The 13,338-nt window shown below is 35.4% G+C and overlaps 1 protein-coding gene across 5 annotated transcripts in view; it reads right to left on the bottom strand.

Annotated features, from left to right (window-relative positions):
* Positions 1-1,284: 1,284 nt before the first annotated feature.
* LOC139152645 (titin homolog) overlaps positions 1,285-13,338 on the bottom strand; it is a 35,337-nt gene continuing 23,283 nt past the window's right edge. For all 5 annotated transcript variants that reach the window (XM_070725901.1, XM_070725903.1, XM_070725902.1 and 2 more), the window contains 5 exons: positions 8,598-8,654; positions 7,963-8,088; positions 7,193-7,403; positions 6,319-6,442; positions 1,285-5,515 (listed from right to left, as the gene is read on the bottom strand). In XM_070725901.1, the coding sequence (XP_070582002.1) occupies positions 5,373-5,515; positions 6,319-6,442; positions 7,193-7,403; positions 7,963-8,088; positions 8,598-8,654 (661 nt within the window). In that variant the 3' untranslated portion in view covers positions 1,285-5,372. The remainder of the gene's footprint in view (positions 5,516-6,318; positions 6,443-7,192; positions 7,404-7,962; positions 8,089-8,597; positions 8,655-13,338) is intronic.

Raw genomic sequence — 13,338 nt, 5'->3', positions numbered from 1 at the left:
GAACCAAACAACAGAGAAAAACTGTCCAATCAAACAACATTGGTGACAATAGAAGTTAAAAATATATTAATAGCAATTTGCCAGATGTCCTATGTGATCTTGCAAGATTTCTGGAAAAAAGGGTTTTCAATAGACTTCAATGAAAAGAAAAATGCTGTGGCAATTGGTTTGAATGAAAAACTATACAAAACAATCAGTCAGCAATGGATACCCTTTCAGCTCATTTTGATTTGGCACTCTAGGCCTGCACTTTAATCGTGGCGGAGTGATCTACCTCTATTTTTCAATGTACCCTTTGGGTACAACATTGTGATATCTTGCTTTGTTTAACGGAACATCTTAAAGGTGTCATGTAAGTTTTCTCTGATACTTTTCATGTAATGTGAGCTTTGATCATGAAGTTAATTGTGAAAACGACATTTAGTGCAGATACACAAAAAAATGTCTCATGTTGTATACAGACTGTCTTTCCAGGAGTTCAAATTACATGTACACATTAGTAAAACAGAATCTGCTCATAATCAATCTTACAAGCTGTTGGACTTTTAAGTTAGTTAATAGGCTCCATCATCATCAGATTAGAGTGTACGGTCCAGTACAAAGAAAATTCTTCTGAAATTAGGTTTATTTTTCCAAACAACAAATTGTGTGTACAGCCTGGCAGTTTGCTCTTTAAAACACCAGCTAAATTTAACAGTGTTTTGGGTCTGTATTTGTGATCTGTGTTCCAGTGATCATGATTTCTGATCTGTATACACGAACAATACACACAACTTCTGTATGTGTTAAGGTAACACGTACTATGTTAAAATAATGATCCAATATTTGACAAAAGCCGCTTTTCCTAAACTTAAAAGTTGCAATTTGAAAACTATCTGGAGAACATGATTGAACAAGTAGAAGAATTTGGCCTCCAAAATTTACATATGCAAACTTTTTCTCATTTAGCCAAACATGAAGTCATCCCTGGTCATTGACAAACTAAATGATCTGACTGGTGGTTTCAGAAAAAAGAGGTTTTGATCATAAAATAATTATTAGACCTAAACACTTTATATATGCTAGTTTCGTCATAATTTAGGCAAAGCAGTATTAAGTCCGCCAAAAAAATTTACATCACAATTTTGAATGCTACGTGACTAGTTATTTTGAAGATATTTTCACCAAACGTGGAAACACTGGCCTAAAAAAAATTATATATTCAAAAAATCTGTCATAAAGGTACGGGAGAGCCAAACAGTTATTATGTGTGTACACATTAAAAGACATGAGAAACAATCAGTATGTATTAAAAACCATCCTCTTTATTGCTCCAAAAACCTACTTCATCAAGTTTTGCTTCAAAATCCAGTCTTATCAGATGAAAATCTTTCCGCCAGATGAGACTTTAAAGTACATTTAACAGTCACCATACTTGGATACTGCATTTAATGCTATGCCTTGGGGCAAACACACACCATTATTTGTCAATGATCGCTGACGTCTGAATGGACATGGTCTTTCAAATCACATTATTAAAAGTGTTGTCACATATTTGATTTAAAAACTTTCTAATTTTGATGAGGATGATAAGGAGAACCGACATGTAACTCCTAGACCCTTTAACATTTCATTGAAAACAAACTTGACTAAAAGGATGCAATTTTCACCATTCAACAGATCAATCCTGGGACCAGTAGAGTTGCAATGTTTATAACTTGCCTTTCCCACCACAAACGTCACGTACACTTTCAAGACATACCCCTTTCTCACTTATTGATTGACAAACACAAGCACACAAAGAAAAATATTGAGCACCCATTGGTGTAATATCATGGCACAAATGGAAAGTTTTTTTATATAAAACAGGAATATTTTGTGAAAGCATGATTATTATACAGATATGCTTGTCTCAATATTTTTGCTATTTACAAAAAATAATACATAATCCGTTAATATTTTACATAAGCTGTGCAGCAGGGTTGCATATTGGGACGGAAACATTAAATAGTTATAAACTTTTACAAACCTTTTGAAAACCATTGCAATCATTTGTTAGAATTTTAACACTGAATGAAAAATGGACGGATCCAGTCATTTCATTTTGAAGACACTCAACTTATTAAAAATAATTCAATTAAATTTGCAATTGATAAATGCTTGGTCAGTTCATTAAATATATACAAAATATATACATCATGCAAAGCTGGAAATAAAGCAATGGCAAAATCTGATGGTTACAGTGGTGCATCATTTAAAGATTCTGTGAACTGTATAAATATGAAGCTGTTTCTCTGTACAAGGATTGAGTTAAATAAGGAAATATTCAACAATAACTTGCGTGAAAATTGACACTGAACCACAGTGATCAAAAACTGAGCAAAGATTTTGTACAACAGTGATCAAACTACATGTATTAAAGTTTGCTATATTATTTTTCTGTAAGGGATAATACAGCAGTGGTTACTGCGGCATACCGATGACATATTGCATCATGAACGTTGGTAAAATTCTGGGAATACCTCAGGCAGGTGACAATCAAACTTTTGGTGCAACTCCCATTGTTTTCAACAAAATACGTTGGACAAATGTCTACGGAATGACAAAATGTATGCACTGACACTTTCATGATATCCTGGTAAAGTAAAATGTCTACAATCTCAGATATAAAAAAACAGTAAAATAGATAATGTAAGCAATTATATAGGAACTCAAAGTAATGCCCAACTTTACACAAAATAAAAAAAATCAACTTCAAATGCATTTTTTAATACAAATAGCTGAAGATCATCAAACTTTCTGGGTGCTGTACCTTATCTTGCTGATTGTTTCAACCGTGCAATGCTACAAGTCATAATTGCATTGGCATTCACATGACATCCTGGTACATTCAAATGAGTGGGCCAAAATACAAGTGCTAAACTTATTTAGAATATATGATGTACATATCTAGTAATACTTTATTTTAAGCAAGTTGAATTTGTAGAATTTTTCCTATGTGCCCGTGGTAGCTCCATAAATAAGAGAAATACAAGTTCATGTACGGTTTAACGATACTACACTGTAAGTATTATTTTGATATTTAGAAAACACACTTATATTTCACACAGAATTGATGGGCATTCACTGATATAAACCATATCAGACTTGTGCAATGTAGTCTGATTTACAAGTTCATTGAAAACTGAGCAAACGTTAGACTAAATTCACTCTGGAAACTACTTACTGTATCCCAAGCTTTGGAGAAAGGAAAGGAAATAAGTGTTGAGTACATGCTATGCACATTAAATTTAATCATCTCAAAAAACCTTTACGTACAGCATAAGGAATTGTTGGTATATCAGATAAGCTATCACAGTTCCAGTCGCGACGCAGCTCCGCGATTTGGCGGTTAATTTGAACGGCGCACTTTTTCTGCGCAGGTTGCCAGGATTGCTCATGGCGAATTGAGCTGTACGGTTGTATAAGTGGTATAAGTTAGGAATCGTTGGAATTCTCGAACATCTGTTAATCTGTCTGTCTAATTCAGGAAGTATGTATTGAAGGAAGACGTCGCCTTTGTGTGGACGATTGCATGATATTTGTACATACGACATCGACCTATTTTATATGTCTTCGAATGTAATACGTTGATTTCCAACTACTCGTTACGTACCGATTCTTTTCGAAATTGGCAAAACCGTCCTAGACAGCGATTTACCTAACCATTAACAGAAATGTCTTTTATCATCCTTGTGCTACGAAATTGTGGAATATGGGACCGGTACATCCATTAAGACTTGTAAAATTTTGCAGTAAAACTCTGCCTGTACGGTGACTGGTTTCACCTATAGAGCTGCAGGGCGTGTGGACGGAAATGTTGGGCGACAGTCTGATTTAGCGCCAGCGCTCCGTTTTCCATATCGGCGATTGTTCCTCTTTAGGCCCCTAAATTCCAAAATTTTCTTGCCAGACCGGGTTCGGACCTTATTTCGCACCTACTCGCCAAAGGATGTCCCGATGTTTGTTATTTTCGCTGATAAAACTCGTATTTCGATTGACATGTGGTAGTATCCGCCGTGTTCAGCTGTGTTGCCACGTCCATGCTTAATATTGTCTTTTTTATGAGCCACAAAGGTGAAAAAATCTTGTAATTGTTAGATTCAGATCATAAAGCAGATCATAAAGCAGCACGATTTCAAAAATAGTGTGCGACCTTCATCTGAGTTTGTTCAGCACAAATCCGAAGTAAGGTAAGATTTGATCTTGTGACCATTGAGGGCGCTTCTTGGCTGCATCGGTAGGTGAACTGAGTGCGGGAACTGTTTTGACGAATTGGCATAGCCGTCCTAGAAAAAGAATGCGGTAAGAAAGTGGATTATTTGGTCAAAACATAATCTGTTATGGGCTCAGTGCATTTTCGACTCTGGACACAAACGTTTTGCTGCTTTTTACGGTCGATGAATAGATTATATCGCATCGATACGATCGCGAGTTGTCTCCCATGCCTGCCGATTTTGGGGGGTTCTTGATAAGGTAACCATTGATTTGACCAATGTAGTTATTTACAATGTTCTGTTTTCGGACTGTGTTGATTTAGAACGCGAAATGAAATCATTTAAGGTGAAAAATTCCACGACAAACGAGGACATGTTGAGTGCGAAAATGGCCGCCATATATTTGAATTTAATGTATGCAGACCCCCCACGAACGGCAAATGGATTCTATTGTTCTCACGGAGCTGCGTCGCGACTGGTTCAGGGGTGAGCAAATCCACTGCTTCTACGTCCCAGACCACAACAGTTTCTGCTCCAACCTGTACGTTGCCATTCAATGGGCCTAACAGGTCAGTATAAAAGACTGATGTTCACATGTCATAAAGAATGTATTCTTGACTGCAAACAAGACTCTAAGGGTGCTTTACCTTCATTGATACTGATCTTGGACCAATATGCACTGGATAGGTTTGCTCACACCTGCACTGACATTGTAAGGCAGATACTATAATTGTATTTCATCAGACAATCACTGTGTGGAGAAATGAGACAGAGTGACTTTGTCCATGGGGCTTGTCTTTGACTTCCCATACAAAATCTTCTTATAAGATCCTTACATGAATCTTATAAAGATTCTTATAATATCTTATAAGAAGGTTCTATTAATGTAAACAAACTCAGCTTGAAGTGACAACACCTGGTCACATTCTGAAGTAGTTGCACATCTTCACAAACTATTGGCTATCAGACATACACACATGCATGCACACCCCAGAAAACAGACATAAACCATTTGTAGAACTGCTTCACCAAGTCTGATGCGAATTTCATTGTCTCTGATTTTTCACAGCATTTTCTCCAAGCAATTATACAGTTTCCTCATAGAGTTATCACTGTTTACAGTGGCATGTGAAGACCTCAACTGGCAACTGTCGTTGTTGGAATTGGTGGAAGAGGGTTTGTGTGTTTCAGTGAACTCAGGTGATCTCTGTACGACTTAGAGAGAAGATCAGACCCTTTCAAGCACTGACTCAGACTGTAATCATACTGCAGACAATCATCTGAAATTGAAAATGAATAAAGTGAATATTTTTAAAGTTTTCATCTTTTATCTGATTGAGTATTATCATTTTGTCTGTTTTGTCCATATTCTGAACTCATATTTTGACCAGTATACTTAACATTAGTTTTTGATGGTGATTCTTTAGTGACAAAGTTACATTCTATCCTGAAAACAGAAACATTGGAAAAAGGAAGTAATAGGGAAATATGACTGACTCATGTATTTCTTTGTTTTGATCATAAAAACAGTGAAAGCTGTATTTTTCAACTTTTGTTCACTTTCAGTCTGATGGCTAGCTATTTACAATGAAATTCTTTCAATGATTTAAGTATATGTGTCTTTTACTATTTAGTATACACTTGTAGTCTTATTTTTTGGGTTGAATTTCAAATATCTCACTTCAGTCCCTGCTACAATGACACAATTTTCAATGCAAAGTTGTAATCTTTAGAACACATTTATTTAAGCAATAATGTACTCCCTCTCCCACTCCATAATGGATGAAAGCAAACTTTGCACAACATAGTATATGAGGCAAAGCTGAGTACCTTACAGAGTGCAAACTCCGCTTGAGTCCATTATGGGCCAGGAGGGGGTATGTTAGTGTTATTATTTTATAGTTTTGGCAATGCCAATGAATTTGTAGAAGTAGAAAACACCTTGGGCAATAATACTCAATAATCAGATACATTATCAGTAGTAATCTAGGGGATGATGTCACAAAATTCACTGATATTGACAAATTTATATAACATATTGTACATCTTATAAAAGTATGTAAATGTGAGTGGCAATACTCACCATCGTGTGTCCACTTGTCCTGAGCAACATACATAACAGCTGGTACACAATACTGTGCTATCCCTAGATCACTGGGACTACAGCAATTGATCATCCAGACTGGTAACATCACACGGGTGTAGTGCTGACAGTGAAGGAACAGAAGATAATAATTTAGAAACTTAATGTAATAAACAATAAGGAATAAATAGCTCTTGCTCCTCATAAAATACAGATATTGCTTTATTTTTTTATTACTGCATTGATAATTCTTGTAAAAATGAACTCATGCCCGTGGTATAATTAAGCAGTAAAGCTCACTCAGTGGTGGTATAACAGGAGATTTTGACCAGTTCAGTTCATATATGCACTCACTATCTCTCGTGCATATATGTCATGAACTGGTCAAAATTGAGTGGTAAACCCATTGCTGCGGTGGTTCATTGCTATTATATCATAATATTAATTTGGAATTTGGTGTGAAACATCAAAAAGGGAATTTTTCTCTAGCTGAGAGCTTGTGCCTGCTTCAACTGTGCTACACTGCGAATATAGCAGGGTTATTTTTACGTTTCAACCAATCAGATAGCAGTATTTCTGCCATCACTATACTGGCATGATATAACTGTCAATCATGGCATAGTGGATATAATACTGGCTGTGTTTATAAGTAGAATAATAGTTATTACTTGTTATACCACCAGTTACTAGATATTTCAACAGGCTAAATTGAGCAGGTAAAGGATCCGAACTTGTAATCATATATACAATGTACCCTATACAGTGATAGTGCAAGAAAATTTTTCAAAAACTACGCATAAGCTTTCCAACAATGTCCATTTCTGGTAATAAGATATATTTAAATGACCTGGTAACTACTAAATAAAGCTGTTACCTCTGGGTATCCCATGAATCTATCCAGACTGCCAAGTTCACTGTGATTCAATAGATACACACAGCCTTCCACAGAACTCTCAGAATCACACTCTATGTTAGGGAATCCACCAGCTTCCATATCCGAACCTTTCTTGTTAAATTTCAGACGGAAGCCAAACAAGATCCCCCAGAGACGGTGGTCAATGTCACGTCCTATGTATGTAGTCATTCTGGAAGGAAAAGAATGTTTTACAATTGATGAAATACCTTACCGACACCTCTCTAATCAGAAAACCTCTTCATTAAGGACAGATTTATCAAAACAAAAGTTACACTTTGAATAGAATTTCACCTGTCTATCAAGGCCACCTCTGTATTAAGGTCACTTTTTCCATTCCTGAAGGTGTCCTTAATAGACCGATTTCACTGTACATCAGAAGACACACAATGTGTGTCTTCTGATGTACAGTACAGATCACATGTCATGTGATCTGATTACTCTTTTAAATTACCTTAAACTTACACTCAGTGTGGACAAAGGGTGTAAGTGGATAAGGGTTAACATCTATAGTGATATCAACTCAAATATGTTGGTCTTACAGTTATATAGATGGCTGTATTGTACACCTAAAACTAATAACCACAAAACTTAACTTTTAAAATTGCATTCAGTTGTAGCAGTTGCGATATCTAATTATACATTGGGAATGGACAGACAGGTGAATACAGCTGTACCATGCAATACTGTATGTGGACACATTCTCACAAATAATTCCCTTTCCTTCTCACCTGTTTGGGTTCATGTCAGCACCATAGGCAAAGTAATAGACTTTGCCGACAGGTGGAACAGCGTTGATACGGAAACTCAGAGGAGGGAACGGAGCCAATGGGAAAGAGATGTCAGTTTTATTCAATCTGAAAAAGAGAAGACGATCCCTTTCATTAAATTTCGTTATTTTGTATTTCATTGTTTACAGACATGTTAGGTGGAGGTACATGTGGGATCATCAAAGCTTGCTGCATGAAAGTTGAAATTGACAAAGAAGTTAATTCAGGGAGTATGATAAACTTAGATTGGTTAGATTTTAGTCAGGACAAAATCCTGGATGAGCAGTAGATGTGAACTTGTTACCATCTTGAATCATCTCCACATTAACTAGTATCCTATGTCAGTGTAAATCCATGATGAGGTCTGATTCCATTGGTTTCAATGGAATGTCTTGATCTATGTAAGGTTTAATAGAGTGAATAGGGTGAAAATAGCAGTGATATAAATCCTTTATGTTTATATTCTGAGATGAAGAAACTTTTTAATTGCACTTGAAAAAGAACAAAGAGGGAAAAAAGTAAAAACACAGGAATGGGTATGTAACACAACCCTTTCATGACTGAGATTTTGGTAGAAACATAATGGCGCAGTGTACCTTGCTTTTGATAATGTCTTGGTTGTGGCGACAACAGTCAACTTCTCTGGCGAGTCCCTGAAAATGAAAAAGTGATACATATCAACATAGATCAAATCAGAATATCAAGAGAATCAAATCCGTCTATATAATGCATTACTGTATGCATCCACTCAAGATTTAAAGAATCACCAATAACATGACACTTGTATGATTGGTGCTTATACTGCACAAATGAATCCATTTAGCTGGAACGAGGCAAATAAAATTATACTCTGTTTCTTCTCATCTATATCTGTATCTTGCAAAACTGATGAAATGACACCATTTTTTAAATATCATTTAAAAAAAAATATTTCATGGACCCTGGAGTTGGAGATCTACACTTGCATTGGTAATTGTGACATGTAGCACGATGACGGAATAAGTTCACTTTTAAAGTCCCAATAGCTGAAAATGCCTAATAAACCAATCTCAAAATATCCTGAGTTTTCCAAGAGTTTTCTTTGAATAAGATCCATTAAAGACTGAAAAAGTGTATAATGCTGTCATTAGTGATGAAAGTGGCACGTAAATTCAAACGGTTTGACATCATTTTAGATTTCCCGCCATTTTCAATGACAGAGAAAGTAAAGATTACAAAAAAATGTGTTGGTCATCCTGTGTTGTGCATTCAAGTAAATGCCATCATGCTTATTTCTGGTATGATCACGATGTGTATGTTCAGATAATATCGTTGTTTGTATTTTCCCCTGAGGGCGCTATTTTATGGATGCGGCACCCGTTTATTGTTCAGCCTATTAAAACGTGTAGGCATGGTCAAAATCGACGAAAAATGATAATTCAATACAGTTCCTTCAGTTAGCACATTTAAATGAACCAACTTTGGGATGGAAATAAAATCATGAAAATAATGCATAAAATTAGCAGCTATTGGGGCTTTAACTGTATAGTATGTACGTGTAATCCTGTATATATATATACACCACACTCAGCCAGTCATTTTTTACACAGTTTTTTAAAAAAACAAAAAAAGAAAGCTTACAATGTACATAGCTAGTCTAGATCAACATATACCACCTGCTTAGCAACAAGATCCACTCTTTTGTTACCTAACTCATGATTTTAAAGAAACATACTGAACAAAATATGCAGTCAACATTTCAATATATGGAACTGCATTCTATAATGTATGAGATCTGTATAAATATAGTGATTGTGTTTTCATTTCAGCTCATTCACGCCAAGATACAATGTACATGCTGTACATGTAGCTGCCCCTTTTAAATACTTTTGCCTGTGTACATGAAGTTGCCTGTGTTCATATAGAACTTCATCTTCATTGTCAAAACAAAATAGCCATACCAGTACATTAAACATTCTACCGAACCTAGGAAACCTTAACACGGAGTTGTTTTCAACAGATGTTTTCACAGAGCTGCATTGAAGATTTAAATAAAAACGCTGAGCTGTTGTTATCTACTTTGCAGTCTAAACCTGTCTGCAAACTGTAAATTACAAGACAATGAAAACCCAAAAGAGTTGGGTCTGGAAGGTGAATTATTACAATTAATTCCCTCTGACAAACTCTATAGTTTTACATCTCATAATTTGAAAGAACTGCATAATTACTAGCATCATTATAGGTATCAATTCACTTGTCAGGAATTCTGATGCAGGCAATATGTAACATGAGCTTTACATTGAGGCAGTACATGTATGTAGCATGAGTTATAATGTGTGACTTGACATCCAAAGTGCTGATGTGCTGAGTGTTGTCAATAGATGAGATAGAAATGGCTGAACATTCTCACCAGGCATTATGTACACATTTTTTTTGTTAACAGAACGTGACATCATTTGAACAACTGTATTATAGGCTTGTCCCACTGTTGATACATTTATTTCAGGGTCATTCATATGTGGGTCATTCATATTTCATCCCCTCAAACCATAGCTACATGTATCACAGACTGTTTGAATTGCTAAAATATTTTAATGTTGCACGAAATTTCCTCTCAAGTGTAGCAAACGCCACAACTCTTTACAGCCTGCAATTATACAGCAAGGAGATAAAATGCAGTGTGGTTTTATTCTTTTTACAGTTAATAGGAATCTTTTGTGATATGAAGATTTTAAGAATTTTCTTAGTTATAGTCAGCCCATCCTGGTGCATTTTGAAAATTGTCTCATTCAATTTCTGGAATAATATGATTACGTGAAAAATGACAAAAATCATGAAATGTTTTTGTGTACCGGTAGTGCGGTGAGATGTTGATCTGTAGAACACAAAAACATTTAAGAGCCATACATGGTTCATTAACTGCTATGCTGTTAGTGATCACAGGAAAATTTCAAAGTAGAAACAAGATTACATTGGCAAACTGTGGGAAATATCACGCTGGGTACTGATGGCAAGCAGGATATATTACACTGCCAACAGAAATTAACTACTTAAGTTAAACACACACAGCGCGATACACTCAGCGTGTAATTTATATTTCTCTCTCTGAGGGAATGAAGTTGTTTCATGAATCACATTATGAAATTCAAGTGTATGAAATTACATGAAAATATGTTGATATATCAGTTTATATCACGCTGTTAGGAATCAAAATGTTTGTCAGTTATTTATAATCATCTTACACTAATACAATGAGGGTATGAAACATATTTTTCATCCAAATTCTGTATTTTATGATTAATTTCTCCACCAGTATTGATTTTATGATAGGCAATTTACATTCTTCTCTTGTCTTAATTGATTTTTATATCAGATCATTTTTCCATTCATTGAGCCTAATCAATCAACAGCATGACCTCAAATGACCCATTACACCTAAAGCAGATACATGACACATCCACATAGCAATCCTGAATGAACGTGACCAGTCTAAGTATCCAAATATTAGCAAAACAATGTTTCAAATATTTCACATTAAAGAGTTAATTCAGATAACAAAACAGAGCTATATGAAGGTTCATGCTGTGTCAATGTCCTGTAAAATTTGTACCTTGGAAACCGTCTCCACATGCTGACAGCAAAGCATCAGTCTGCTACCGCCGCAGTGATGTGTGTCCTGCCGATGACTGTCCTCATTACAATCAGGAGAAATATATTTACCCTTCAAAGAACTGTCACTTACACAGCATAGCCCAACCTGTTTATCACACCAATGGATCAACACACCCCTACATACAGTACACCCGCCTGCTCAGTTTATGATGGTTGCCATGGTAACAAGATGAGACAGACTGGATGACTGGTTTTGTCCTTGACTTTTTTATTAGTCCACATGGATGTCTCATAGTACATGCCTGGCTGACAGCGTCTCAGAATACATGCCTGGCTGACAATGTAGTAGCTCAGGGCATAGAAACACTGCAAAAGTGTCAATCCTCACTTGCTTAATTGCTGCAGTTGTTCATCCATTAGTATTTTGCGGATTCTGTGTGGTTTATAATTGTGGTGCACTGCTGACTATCATCAAGGTAATGATGAAAAATGAGTTTCCATTAAATGATGATTGATTGTAAACTGCAGGGCACAGCTCATAATGCAAATTGTTCATGTGAATACTTTCAATGAATTGAGTGATTAGTTTCTATACATACACACTGTATGGTTTCCGGCCGACTTTTTTAGAATTTATCATGACATAAACATGTTACATGTTTACCTTGACATTTGGTCAGGTTTAAACGTTTACAGCATTTACACCAGATTGTTTGGCAAATGTTTGATTGCATTAGTACATGGAGACCTCGTACATATTCAATTTGTTCTGAAATTACCACAGGCGAACTAGGAGTGAGTAGTCTTAAAATATGATATTATTTTTGTAATTATTAAAAAAAATAAACTGTAAATATCAAATATTGCTATCATTTAAACCGAGTTAGTATTTCATCTGGGTTGAGCTTCCTTTCTGCAGAGTAGCACTCGATTAAGTCGCTGTATGTGAATGAGTTACGTATGACATACTGTAGATGGCTGGCTGGCCCAGCCAGAGTGTCAAATGTACTAGTAGTACTTTATATACTCCTCGTAGCTGGCCGGCCCAATATCATACATACTTCGTGTAAAATTACAAAGCTTTCCATTATCAGACATAGTGATAAACACTTGCACGATAACATTCTAATTTCACTTCCTGATAACAATAGGTTCAATCAAAATTATGACATTGTGTGGTATGATGACAGGAACAACATTGCCACATTTTCAGTGAAAAAACTTGACAGAAATCAACACGAATGCCATGAAAACAGGCAATTATAGACATAGTAGCAAGTATATGTCTACATATATTTGTGATGCACTTAGAATTATTGGACCCTTTTCTTGTATTATCACTAATTGGATTAGTTCATCAAGTATGACTGGTAGTGTCAATTCATCTGATAATTGAGAATTTTCTACGTGACGGCTTGTTTTCTATTGCTAAGATTTGTGAAAATTGATAGAAAACAATAATATGCTAAAATCTTTACTGATGTTTTATTTTTATGACATACTGAATGTAATTCTGTCAATTCTATACAATATTGGAAGTGAAATTACAAATTTTCTTTAAATTTTGGATTTTTATGTTCCGTGTGCATTTTCAAATAATCTGTTCTACGAATGTGTGTTAATTGTTATAGAAGCAATGCTGATGAAATTGAAAAGAAAAGGAATTATTTTTTTATGGATCAAAAATTAAATAGAATAACAAAGATTGTCAAGGTGTGAATTTTGATTGATAGGTGTAACATGTCA

Source organism: Ptychodera flava, chromosome 16, assembly GCF_041260155.1.
Source record: "Ptychodera flava strain L36383 chromosome 16, AS_Pfla_20210202, whole genome shotgun sequence".
Classification (NCBI taxonomy): domain Eukaryota; kingdom Metazoa; phylum Hemichordata; class Enteropneusta; family Ptychoderidae; genus Ptychodera; species Ptychodera flava.
The sequence above is the reverse complement of the archived record's forward strand: the minus strand, read 5'-3'. Positions and strand labels throughout refer to the sequence as shown.